The sequence below is a fragment of the Rhipicephalus sanguineus genome, chromosome 3 (assembly GCF_013339695.2).
Source record: "Rhipicephalus sanguineus isolate Rsan-2018 chromosome 3, BIME_Rsan_1.4, whole genome shotgun sequence".
In the NCBI taxonomy this organism is placed as follows: domain Eukaryota; kingdom Metazoa; phylum Arthropoda; class Arachnida; order Ixodida; family Ixodidae; genus Rhipicephalus; species Rhipicephalus sanguineus.
The window spans coordinates 137929682-137941818 of NC_051178.1; the positions used below are offsets into that span (position 1 = coordinate 137929682).

The 12137-nt window shown below is 47.0% G+C and overlaps 1 protein-coding gene across 1 annotated transcript; it reads right to left on the reverse strand.

Moving 5' to 3' along the window:
• Positions 1 to 8252: 8252 nt before the first annotated feature.
• Positions 8253 to 11457, reverse strand: LOC119385896 (gonadotropin-releasing hormone II receptor). The gene is made up of 2 exons (XM_037653264.2): positions 10563 to 11457; positions 8253 to 9013 (listed from the first exon to the last, which is right to left on the reverse strand). Exons 1-2 carry the CDS (start codon positions 11355 to 11357, stop codon positions 8612 to 8614), a joined length of 1197 nt encoding a protein of 398 aa, XP_037509192.1. The 5' UTR covers positions 11358 to 11457; the 3' UTR covers positions 8253 to 8611.
• Positions 11458 to 12137: the final 680 nt, after the last annotated feature.

Sequence of the window (12137 nt, forward strand, 5' to 3'; positions counted from 1 at the left end):
GCACGCAACATAGTTCTGCGCAGGCAATCCCACACTAAAAGGAATCACAGACGAGAACAGAAACTTAGCGCAGTGGGAGGCCAACCTGCTCAACCTGTATCCTGACTGCCATAAGTGGCTAGCGGACTGGGCCATCAGAGCTTCGGCAAAGCCAACGGTAGGCCCAGACTAGAGGGTCCGCCGTGCTTCAAAAGTTTGGCAAATAAAATTTTTCATCACCACCATCATCATCATAATCATCATCATTATCACATCACCGAACATGACTGACTGACTTCGTTGATTTGTTCATTTGAGCTCCCAGCATCGCCCATGGTGTCCAACGAACTCGTGAAGTTGAACCTGTTGAAAGTGATTGTCGATGTTCTCTGTTTGAACGCTGTCCAGCTTGGTCGAACGTTGGGGGAATAGAAAAGTCAGGGAAGTATGTGCACATGTGCATTTGGGGTGAGCGAATATTCGAAATTTTGAATATGGATCAAATCGTCTGTGCTACTGAACTCGTATTCAAGAATTCGCTATTAGAACGTTATTTCCTATCGAATATCCAGGGATATAAGCACAGCCTCGAGGGAGTGCAGACCTTGAATGCAATGACTGGTTCGGGCTTAGCTGATGCATTGGGCAAATAACTTCAGCCCAGATATTTCGAGTAGTTCAAGTATGAATCGTTCGTTTTTAGGCCACCTATATACGAGTCTATTCTGAGTTTGCCTCACATTGTTTTTATCTATTTAGAAAATTGTGCCATGGTGTAGCAGTACACTTCTCTCGTTTAGCGCACGCGACTTCATAATTACATCTTGTAAAATGCTGTTTTCTTATTACGGTATTCACATTGTCGTGCTGCCCCAGATAATTCAAAGGACTTTGTCATTTACAGGCTTGTCCTTTATTCGAACTTCTGGACGGTAATGGAGGTTGTGCCAACTCCCACACTGCTGTAACATGGTGCACTTTTCGATCGCGGTCGAGACCGATCATGAGATCGAATTTCTGACTCACAATGGCCCCTCTCTCATGATGGAGAAGAGAGGTCAACGGAGAAAATTAGTCTCGTATGAGACTCGATCGGGATTGGAGGTACGATTGCGTCGTGATAGAACAGACAGACACACAAGCACAACACCAGATTAATAACCGAATGAATACTGGAAGTCGGAAGTGCATGATTTCTAATGTAGCACCTTCGCGTGGTCCTTGTTAAAACGCCCCTCCTCCTAATTCCCACTATCCCCTTAGCGACCAAGTGTTATTTATGTTCGAGTAAACATAAGCAAGCTTATAGTTACTCAATCTCGTATGTGTGCGATATCAGAAATAGCAGGACGACTCCATTTTGTGCACGAACAGGATTAAAAGAAAGTAAAAAAATTCCATGCATACGCACCCTCAGCACAGAAAGCAAGAGAATTACTGCGTGAGAGCTGTTGTGCGATGATAATCAGAATCGTCTCACCAAAATATTTACTTATATTGTCTCTGGCACCATCCCACTATAATTTGCGTCGATATCGAAAGCCCATGAGTGGCCTGCATAATGCTGTCACGACAGGGCTTGGAACACGTTAATGGCCGTGAACTCTTAGTGCAACCCGAAGCAATGAATAAAAATGACGATTCCCTGTTATGACGTCACATATTTTCAGTATTGAAGAATCGTGAAAACATACACCGACAAAAGGAACTGAAAATTTAATAACGTTTCGGCTCCTGTATGGGGTCCTTGTTCCCAATAAAAACCCATAAAGAGGCACAGCTTATTTAAAAGCAGAACATATACGTCGTCGCAAGTGTCTCGTCATTTCTATTCATCGCGTGCGCGATGGCCTGAATGTGCAAGGATTCTAGATACAAGCTTGTCGTAAGCATTGTTTTTGTGTTTTTATATAACGCAGTGCCCCATCCGCGCGCAGAGGGAACATAAGGCTGGGAACGCTATAACGACTGGCAGCAGACGAGGGAGGGGAAGTACATATACGTGCACGTTGTACGAGATTGCATTATTAAATGAAGGAGTCCGGGGCCAAATGGATTTTTCTTTCTCCTTGTTCAGATTACGTCTTGCCTTTAACACTTTTTTTTTCCCGCCGCAACCGCACAGCAGCTGGTCAGACCAATTCTGTGCTAAGCTCTTCAGACGGTTGTAAGTGTTTTCTGTTGAACTGCATTTCGCTTCGAGCAACTTGGTGCGACATACTGCAAGTTACTAAGCGCAGAAAATGACAAAAAAAAAAAAAGAGAAAGGGATGTCCTCACTGTTCGTGTTTTTCGGTCGTTGCATGTCGTGCTGGTCAACTATAGCAGGTTTTCGGTTGCAAGCATCGGCGGCTGGCTTCACTTCGTATGTTTTCGCAAGCAATCGCCCGAAGAGCCTTTGAGATAAATCGGCGCTCTCAATTTTCTCTAAGGAGTGGGGCACGGGGCTACAACCTCCCATCTCCACGTCTTAATCCGGCGTTTCCCGGCGCGCACCTGGTAGCACGGGCAGATAAGGTTGCGTACAGTTATCCTACCGCTATCTGCACCGCGCATGCAGTGGCAGGCTTACGACGTTCAATATAACACGAATTGCTTTCCGTTCTTCTATCGGCTACTATCCGTGCGTTCACCTATAAGCTCCGGTATTGCTGCAATCGCAATGCCTGCTGGCGAAATAGTGTAGACTCATTTCTTAAATGTTCGACTAGGGTGCTTTCGACTTTAACTGGGCTCAGTAACGTACAGTGTTGCTTTGTTCCCCAATGCCCAAAGAGGGATAAAGAATGGAAGCAGCACACTTGTTCTTCGCCGTTCAACACAATATGGCCCTCACGCCATCTCAGCCGTAATATACGTGTGCGCGCGTGCACACAAACACACGCGTCCTGCCTTTTAAGTAACGTTATTATGGGGACCAGCGGTGTAGCTTTTCCATTTTTTAAAGGATGGGGAGACGTTTAGAAGCCGGACTAACTGTGCATTAAAATTTTGTCATTGTAGTGGTCATAACGTGGCAGTTTATTTAATTCAAGCAATATATGCTATACATCGGGGGGATTAGGGTGGGGGGAGGGGGGTCTGCCGCATATTCTTCCTCCTCTCCTATATATAAGAAATCGTGCTAGCGCGCATGTTTCGATATATATCTTGCTTCTTGCCATATATACACACACACACACACCACACACACACACACACACCACACACACACACACACACACACACACACACACACACACAACACACACACACACACACACACAACACACACACACACCACACACACACACACACCCACACACACACACACCCCAACACACACACCACACACCCACACACACACACACACACACACATATATATATATATATATATATATATATAATATATATATATATATATATATATATATATATATATATATATATATATATAGATATATATATATATATATACCCTCCACCTTCAATAATTCCGGGACCCAGAATTATTGAAGGTGGAAGAGGTGGGTCATTAAATTTTAGCTGGGAACTTGAGAATGAAAGATGGCTTTTTGTTTATGCGACAGGTAACCCGAAACGAGATATAACTCGACGTATGGTTATATACTTTTGTGACCTATAAATCTAAGAAAGACGAGGAGAGAGTTTCTCTATGTGGCACCTTAGTAACTATGCAAATCGATCCTTCTATGGTCACGCAGCCATGTAGTCGTTTTTTTCTGTTTGGCTTAAGCTGTAGCACTCAGTTTTTTTTTTGCTTGTTTCACGTTTATTGGGCTTCCTCTCTCTCTTGCGTAATGTGGAATATCGAACCATATATCCATTCGAGCGCAGGCAAGCGACGTATCTAACGGTGTTCCGAGTTCGGTTGCTGCCAACCTCTGTCGGGAGAGCTTATAGATTGAATGATCGAATATATAATATATATATATATATATATATATATATATATATATATATATATATATATATATATATATATATATATATCTATGCGTGTAGGCTATTCCGCGCAATTCCAATTTCCAGTGTGTCCTTTCTTCCCGTCTATAGGCTTTATTCAGACAGTTCAATGCAAGCTGTGTTCTCTTCCATTACTCTCGTTGCAAGTTAATACGACCAATTCACGGTATAAGGCACAACTTGATGCAAAGGCATATACGTTGCGAGCCCCTTTTTTTGCGTATATGACAGGATGAGACCGTTCCTAGAGGAGCTGCAAACTGCGCGGCACAGTAGTAATAAGAAGCTTAGAAATATCCGACGTAAGCGCGATTTGCCTGAACGGTGACATTTTGAAAGTTTTATTTTGTTGGAAGGGCACATATTACATGCAATTACTTCAGATATGTGTTACGAATGCTCTCAACGCATAGGACATCGACGGCTCTTGCCCAAAACGAAGTAGGATAACGGAAACCACTAGTTTCCGACCAACAGATGGAGCAATAGACGTGGATATTTACACAGAGTCGTCCACTATCGCAAACATGTTTCCGTAAGAACGTAAAGAACACCATTTGATAATGATCGATGCATGACGAGTCCAAGACGTCGTTGTCGTCGTCATCAGCCCATTCTATGCGTATTGCGGGACTGTGATATCCGACTTACCGTGTCTTGCGCGAGTCGATTCCACTTTCAAGTAAAGGGCCAAGACTTCTCAAAAGGATCTCCAATTTATCCCGTCTTCCATTCCATTTTACGCCTGCGAACTTAATTTTACCAGTAACAGCTTGACGAGGGCTAGTTGGTTCATAATTTTATCCCCCCACCTAAACTCTTTGCCGTAATAGGCCGCGTACTCAATCCCTTGGTGTCCATTCCATTGCTCTAACTGCCAACCAGTTATCTGTCCTATGCCCATCGTATGGTCAGCCCAAGCCCAGATCCTAAAAAAACGAGAAACTGAATTTATATAAACTCAAACTTGCGCATATGCGCCTTCATTCACTTGGCCAGTCTGTTTTTGTAACTTATAAGGCAAAACGCGACTAGATGAGCAAGAATGGAGCCATACGTGCTGCGAATACCAATGAAGCGCTTTACGAAACAAGATGAATTGTTCGAGAGGCTCGTTTCATTGTTTTTTTTTAACTATAGGTCATAATGACTATGACCGAATCACCACACAACAGTTAAAAACAACGAATAATGACCATATGCTTTCCTTGGCTTAACTGTCTTTTGGCTTCATTGTTTGTGTCTAATAAAGCACTTTGTCATATATGTGACTAATGATGATCGAGGCGGGGCGTGAAACAGTGAAGTTATGACACCGTAGACGGAAAAAAAAAAACACGGCGGGCGATTTTCATTTCATTCCACGCACAGCGCCATCGCGCTTCAGCTGCAATCCCCTCTCCCGCATTCCTTCCCGATTCGTTCCTCCGAGGCAATTTTCCGGTTCGTCGCGCAAAAACTAAGCACTCGATGAGCTCTTTCTGTTGTCGAGGGGATAGGATCGTTGCTGAGGCGAACACAAACAACCTTCCGCGGCGATTGCATGTCGTTGTCGCTGTTCGTTAACTGATGTAAACATGAGGAACGAAAAGAAAAGGATAACGCCAGACAACCACCGTTTCTTGACGACATCCACATTATGTGATCGCGTCGAATCAAGGATAAGAACGATGAAAAGCAAGATGAATGAGGAAACACGAAAGAAGCGGTATAGCGTGTGTACTCACTGCCGTACTTATCTTTGTGTAGGCGTAAACGCATCAACTGCAGAACTGGATGTTGTGCGTGCCATGTCGTCGTTCCAGGCGGAGACGACGCGTTCGCGAAGTATCGTGGAGTGATGAATTGCGAGTGGGCCGTAATTTCGTTTGTCGCTTCCACTACGTGAGATGAGAACCTCGCCTGGAGGCTTTGGTGCTATATAACCCTTAACAATAATAATACGTGGAGTTTTACGCGTCATAACTACGATATGATTACGAGGCACGCCGCAGTGGAGGGCTCCCGAAACTTCGACAACCTGGTTTTCTTTAACGTGCACTGACATCGGACAGTGCACAGGACACCCGCATTCCGCCTTCGTCGAAAATGCGACCGCTGCGGCCGGGATCGTACCCGCGACCTTAGGGTCAGCAGCCGAGCACCGTAACCACTATACCACCGAGGCGAATGCTGTACACGCTCAGCTGTGGGCCTCACTGGCAGCCTCGAATATTTGTCACTGGTGGAAAATTAACGTCGCTTTGCTTCCCACTCACCATTTTGTTATCCGACATTTCTATCTCAGAACGAGCGAGACATCCTTGGACCATGGCTCGCGATGGTGGGTTTTGTATGTATATTTACAGTTACTTCTCGAAAAACAAGAACAAAAAAAACATACAAAACAAGAAGTCGAAGACAACCATGCCCGACATGCCTATGGGACTGATGCTGGCATTTCCTGCCTTGAGAATGCAGTAAACAGCGCGCGTTGTTATAACATTCGCTGCCATATGTGGGCATTCCTCCTTAAACACTGCGAAGATTTAGATATAATCCTAAGAAGGCTCATATACCTAATCTCAAAGAAGGTCGGTTGAGATGCGAAGCTTGATTGGCATACAGGAGAACTCAATAAGGTTTCAGTGAGGGTAAAATACGATAGTGTTGAGCAATATACAAACTATATAGCCTCGTATTGAAGCCAGGACGTGTGCCCCGTTTACAAAAAAAGAATGAAAAAAGGAAAAGAAAAAGCATCTTGAGGTTCGCACCGAGCAACGAAGCTGCGCAGGCGAGCGTGCGCGCAACGTTGGTTGCAGGCGAACGCGTACGCGCACATTCCAGGGATATCGCGGCACCGCCGCTTCTCCTCGACGCACTCGAAGCGGAGCGAGCGTTATGGGCCGAAACTCTACGGTCTGGCCCTTCTCCGTTTGCCCGTCGTCCTTTATAATTTCTCAACTTCGAGTCCCGAAAGTCGCGTGCGACCAAATTGGATTGAATTCGAAAGAAGGCATGCCTGCCAACAGGAACGCGTGGTGTGTGTGTGTGTGGGGGGGGGGGGGAGGGAGAGGGGGGGGGGGGGTTCGCCGTATTTGTACGTTAGGGATCTGCAATATATAGAGTAGTCGAACCCACACTCCACGCTTCCCTCGCCGCTCGTTGAAAGAATTCGCCATGAATAATGTAGTCAGCGTCATTGTATGCTTGTATAACACTTTTTCCGAGTTACTGCACGGGTCCGAAAAGGTTTTAGCGGCGAACACGGCAGCACGCGGAGGCCTAGAAAGAAAGACACGCATTTTTTTTTTTTCGTATCGGTCGTGTGTCGGCCAACGATCATTACTCACAGAAGGCGCGCCGTACGAGGTCATCAGTGAATGTGACTCGGTCAGATATCATGGCGCTCGCTCTATATATCACAATCTCCCTAACCATGACGCGGTGCGCTTGTCAGCGCACTTGTGACACACGCCGGCGGCGGAACGTAGAGGGCGTGGTGCGGTCGCAACGAGCACTATGGCCCTGCGTCCACGCATGGTTTACGGCTTGCTGTTGTCACTTTCTCATATTTCTTCACTCTACAAGTTAAGCCTTTTTTTACTTTCGTGTTAAAGGTTCGTCGCAAGAACATTACGCCGTAAATATTCCTCAAATGATGAAGATTGATGATTATGTTCCAGAAGCTGTGGACAATCGTGCGCTCGACGGACATTCGAAACAGGAGAGATCGTCGGCACGTCTGTATCTAAGCAGACTCTCGCACCTTTGTATAGGAAACGTATCGCTGTATTTAGCACTTAGCACCGAGAACACGAAAAAAAAAAAAAAGAATCGCTGGTGACCTTGCATGACCAGCAAGAAAGCTAGCACCGCTGCACAAAATGTCCTGAAGTGGAGAAGTGCAAGTGCTGATGGAACTAAAAATTTCATCACACAATTGTCTGGGTGTCTTCTATAGCGTGCCTCTCCTCTCTTGGCACTCATCCTGTGATTCAGACTAGTCGCCACCTGCCGCTGCTTAACTCCAAGTCTTCCTTATGATGTCGACCAATGTATATCCAGTGTTGCTAACCGACGCGAAACTCATGCGCTGCGAAAAAAAAAAAAACCCGCACTATAATAATGATCCATCGATGAATACAAACCTCACCGTCATGTAAAAAAAAACAAACAAAAAAGAACATGACTGCATCAATCATATTCTAATCGCAATAGAATTATTTGTGCATGAAGCTCCTAACTTCACTGCAGAGCACGCCAGCTAAAGCGGTGGCAGCGGTACAAAACGCGATAACATGGACACGAGCTCCCCAGGTTTTGGTGAACACCAAGGAAAACATGCCCACTCGTGGTTCAGTTTAATTTTTTTTTTGTGCTTGTACATGATACCTTTTTGTACATTCCAGCTCCTATAGCTTCGCATTCCACTGAATGCTCTGCCGAAACTTCACAAGAATGAGGAGGGTATACCGCTGTCTTTACGTAACCGATACAGAATACAAAAAAAAAAAAAAAAATGCAGTTCTACAGCGTCACACAGCGTCACATGGGTGTATCACAGGTGATCACAGGGGATTGTTGAGTGGTACAGGAACAGTCTCGTCCTTCGTTTACGAGGTCCTTAGCGCCCGAAAGACGGCTGGCATGCGCGAAAGCCAGGACACGGCCCTCCGATGTCATAAAGCGCTGAAATCGGTGCGCAGGTCCGGGGATATCTTTCCATTCGTCTCCTTTGTGGACACAGTGAACACGGTCGAGTGATTTCTGACCGAAGTCGGGTAGTGCTTAGTCCCGCCGAAACTGGAGCGGCCGTTCACGAGTTCGCTCTCGGCGACGACGTCTCTACGGAAGGCCATCGCGAAACGCTTGCGTTTCGCGTTTGTCTTCTGGAAGCATAGGAAGATATACGGGTTGATGGCGCTGTTTGAGGCCGAGATAACTCCGAAGAGGGCCACCATGTTCCGGTCTAAGGACACGTTGGCGCCTCCGAAGGCCAACACCATCTCCTGAACCATGTACGGAACATTGGTCACCAGAAACGCCGCGAAGACTGCTGCCGTCAACCTGACGGTCTTCACCTGCAAATAATAAAAAAAAGAGCCCTGGTTAAACTTGTCGAGCAAAAGCGAGTAGCAACTATCGCGGAAAGCATGCTGCGACGGTGTCCCGCGCATCGGCGCCCCCGCGCGGTAAGCATCAGTAGAGTGTACTAGATAGTACACTCTAGCATCAGTACACTCTCCACATTTCACTTGCGCGGGAGTCATGTGGCAGGACCTGAAATCTCGAGGCTCGCGCGTCCGTCGGCTCGCGGCTCTCACTGACCGACGGAGGAAGGTGACGTCACCGTGGTACGGAGAAGGGCGCGCGGGAGAGAGAACAAACCGACACCGCATGCGCACGTCCGTTGTCATGACAACGCAAATGCGCGGAGGAAGAGGAGGAAATAGGACGTTGTTTGAGCTTCAAGGTCAAACGCATGCACAATTAAAGTCGTTCTCAGGGTTTGTAGCGGGAGGAGTAGAACTATCGCTCTTAAAACAATTGAAAACGACACGATTCACAGTGATGGCGCTCGAGTGCAGTTTTGACGCCGTTTAAATGTCCGGTTTATGCCACATTCTGGCTCATGTCAGAAGAGAAAAATTAACAGCATATCCACGAAGTGAATGATGATGAGTGGGCGAAGCTGCGGAGGGACATCGGTAAACCGTGAATCTTCCGTGAATTCTGCCCAGTACATCATCACCGACGTGAGATCGGGCGCGTTTATACTAAAGGTTCGATGAGTTATGACGACTTGCAGCTCACTTTAATTTTACATGTACGCTCTGAATTTTCATTGTTTAGAAAACCATTGCTTTAGAAAACATCTGGCGTATTTCGTCAAGCAGCTGGCGTCTTTTCGTTTTGCTTCAGAAACATCTGGCGATCTTTCGTTTTGCTTTTAGAAAACATCTGGCGTCTTTCGTTGGTTTATTTCGTCAATCAACGGCGTTTTGAACAAAATTTTTTGTTTAATCACGCACAGGAGAAATCTCACCAGGCACTACTTTGGAGGTAAACAATGGCTGCTAATGGGAATGAGAGACAGAAGAAGTCGGCTTTTTAGTTAACGCGCACGCTGCGAATTTTTTATTGTTCAACAACGCACAGGAAAAATCTCCCACCGGCACCACCTTGGAGGTCAAGATCTGGTACTAGCGTTACGACTGGTTACGCACTACTACGACTACGAGGGACGAACGGGTGCCGCCTTAAGGAGCTTCGCCCCTAAAACATGAAAGAGAAGAAGACATTGTGCTTTTCGTGCCCGAGTCTGCCATGTGAACGAGTTTTGCGATGCATCGCGACGTTGTCACGTACTCTAGCGAAACGCCATCGGTATGACATGGTCAGAGACGATCCTCCTCTCGTATTTTCGTTAGGCATTGCTGTTCTGACTTCGTATACTGTAAGTGAATGTCATCATATTTCTACGTAATACGCCGAAACAGTTGCGACTTCAGGGTGAAACGATTAATGCGGTGAAAATGTAACGCTTACATCTACGCAAAAGCTAATAACTACTTCGAATAAAAGGGTACTGAACCCAACTGGAAGACGCTTACATTGAAACTGCCTCACCTTTGCCTTCGGCAAGGATGACGCAGTCTGATGTCGATTTCTGAACGCCAAGCTCTGGCTCCAGATTTCTAAGAGGATGCGACCATACAGGCCAACCAGGAGCACAAGAGGGAGCACAAACACTGCCAGGAACACGAAGGTCATGTACAGTTGGCGAGGCAGTGTCGAGGCAGTCTTATGCGCGTAGAACAGTGAGGCGCAGTATCGAACGCCCGTGTCGGTTTCGACCACCCGGAACACGTACAAGTTGGGCAGCGACGGGACCAGCGATGCGATCCAGGCCGCCGCAGCAAGGCGCCATGGAGCAGGACACCTGGCGAGAGGGTACACAATGGCGAAGTGCCTGTCCAGCGCGATGCTCACAATCATGTAGGTGGATGAGGCCAGCGCGAACGTCTGCAGGACCTTGAAGACACGACAGAAGGCGTCTCCGGCGATCCAGACGCGGCCCATGACTTCCCAGACAGTCTGAGAAGTCATCGTCACTGTGGTGACCAGAAGGTCGGCCACTGCGAGGTTAAGGAAGAGCACGTGGGCCTTCTGGTAGCGACGCCGGCGGTGGTTGCGCAGCAAGCGCCAGCAGACAACGCTGTTGCCCGTGACCGAGAATGCGATCATGATGACGATGACCGCGATGCGGACGTGGCTGTGGTACTGCGGTCCGAGGACTGACTCCGGGTTGGCGCCGACCCCTTCGCTTCGGCTGGTCTGGTGAAATGAGAGGCTCGCTGTAGCGTTGGCGAGGACCTCCGCTATGGCGGCATGGCTTGGGGCCTGTGTGATGCTGTCGGGCATCGCTCAGGTGTTGCACGTGTCGCCAACCATGAGGACAGCCACTCCAACTGCGTCCTTGGGTTTGGCGTCTTGAACCCTTGGTGTCAGCTGAAGCACTGCGAGAAGCAAGAAGGCGAGCAGAACGACACTTCAGCCGCAGACTCGTCAGCATCTCGATTAGATTACTTCAGCACGAGATTTTTTCGCTAACTATGGAACTGCGGTAATAAGAAGTAGAGTGCCGATACAAGTCAGTCAAAGGCCCGCTCTTGGCACTTGTGATTAGACCACGTTTCCGGACTAGTTTATTGGCGCCCGCATTTTAATCTGTGTAACCTGAAAAACATTAAAGTAAAGTGACGATAAGTATACTTTCAGATTATCAGAGAGTGGAGGCGGCACATAGCGAGCGGGAATACAGAGAAACATTTTTCTTGTCCAATCTCACTTCTCTTCACTACTCCAGCAGGGAAACCACTTCTCAGAACTGAAGATAACTTCATAACTCACTTTGCATATTGTGATTGCAAGCACAGACAAAGATTCGGGAACATACTGAACATGCGCCCCATGTGTGAAAAGTGTCTGCTGATGGATCAAATGAAGAGTAGTTGAGAGCGCCAGCGGCAAAACCGAACCACTTTTGAATCTGTATGAACCCGTCCACAGCAAGCCAGCAGAACAGAACAGAACCAGTACTGCCTGGCAACCAGACCAAATGACCGGAAATTACTTTTTACTGCTTGCTCCAACTGGCCTTCAATTAAAGCCGCTATCGTTTAGGTTGACCAAGAAGGGTTA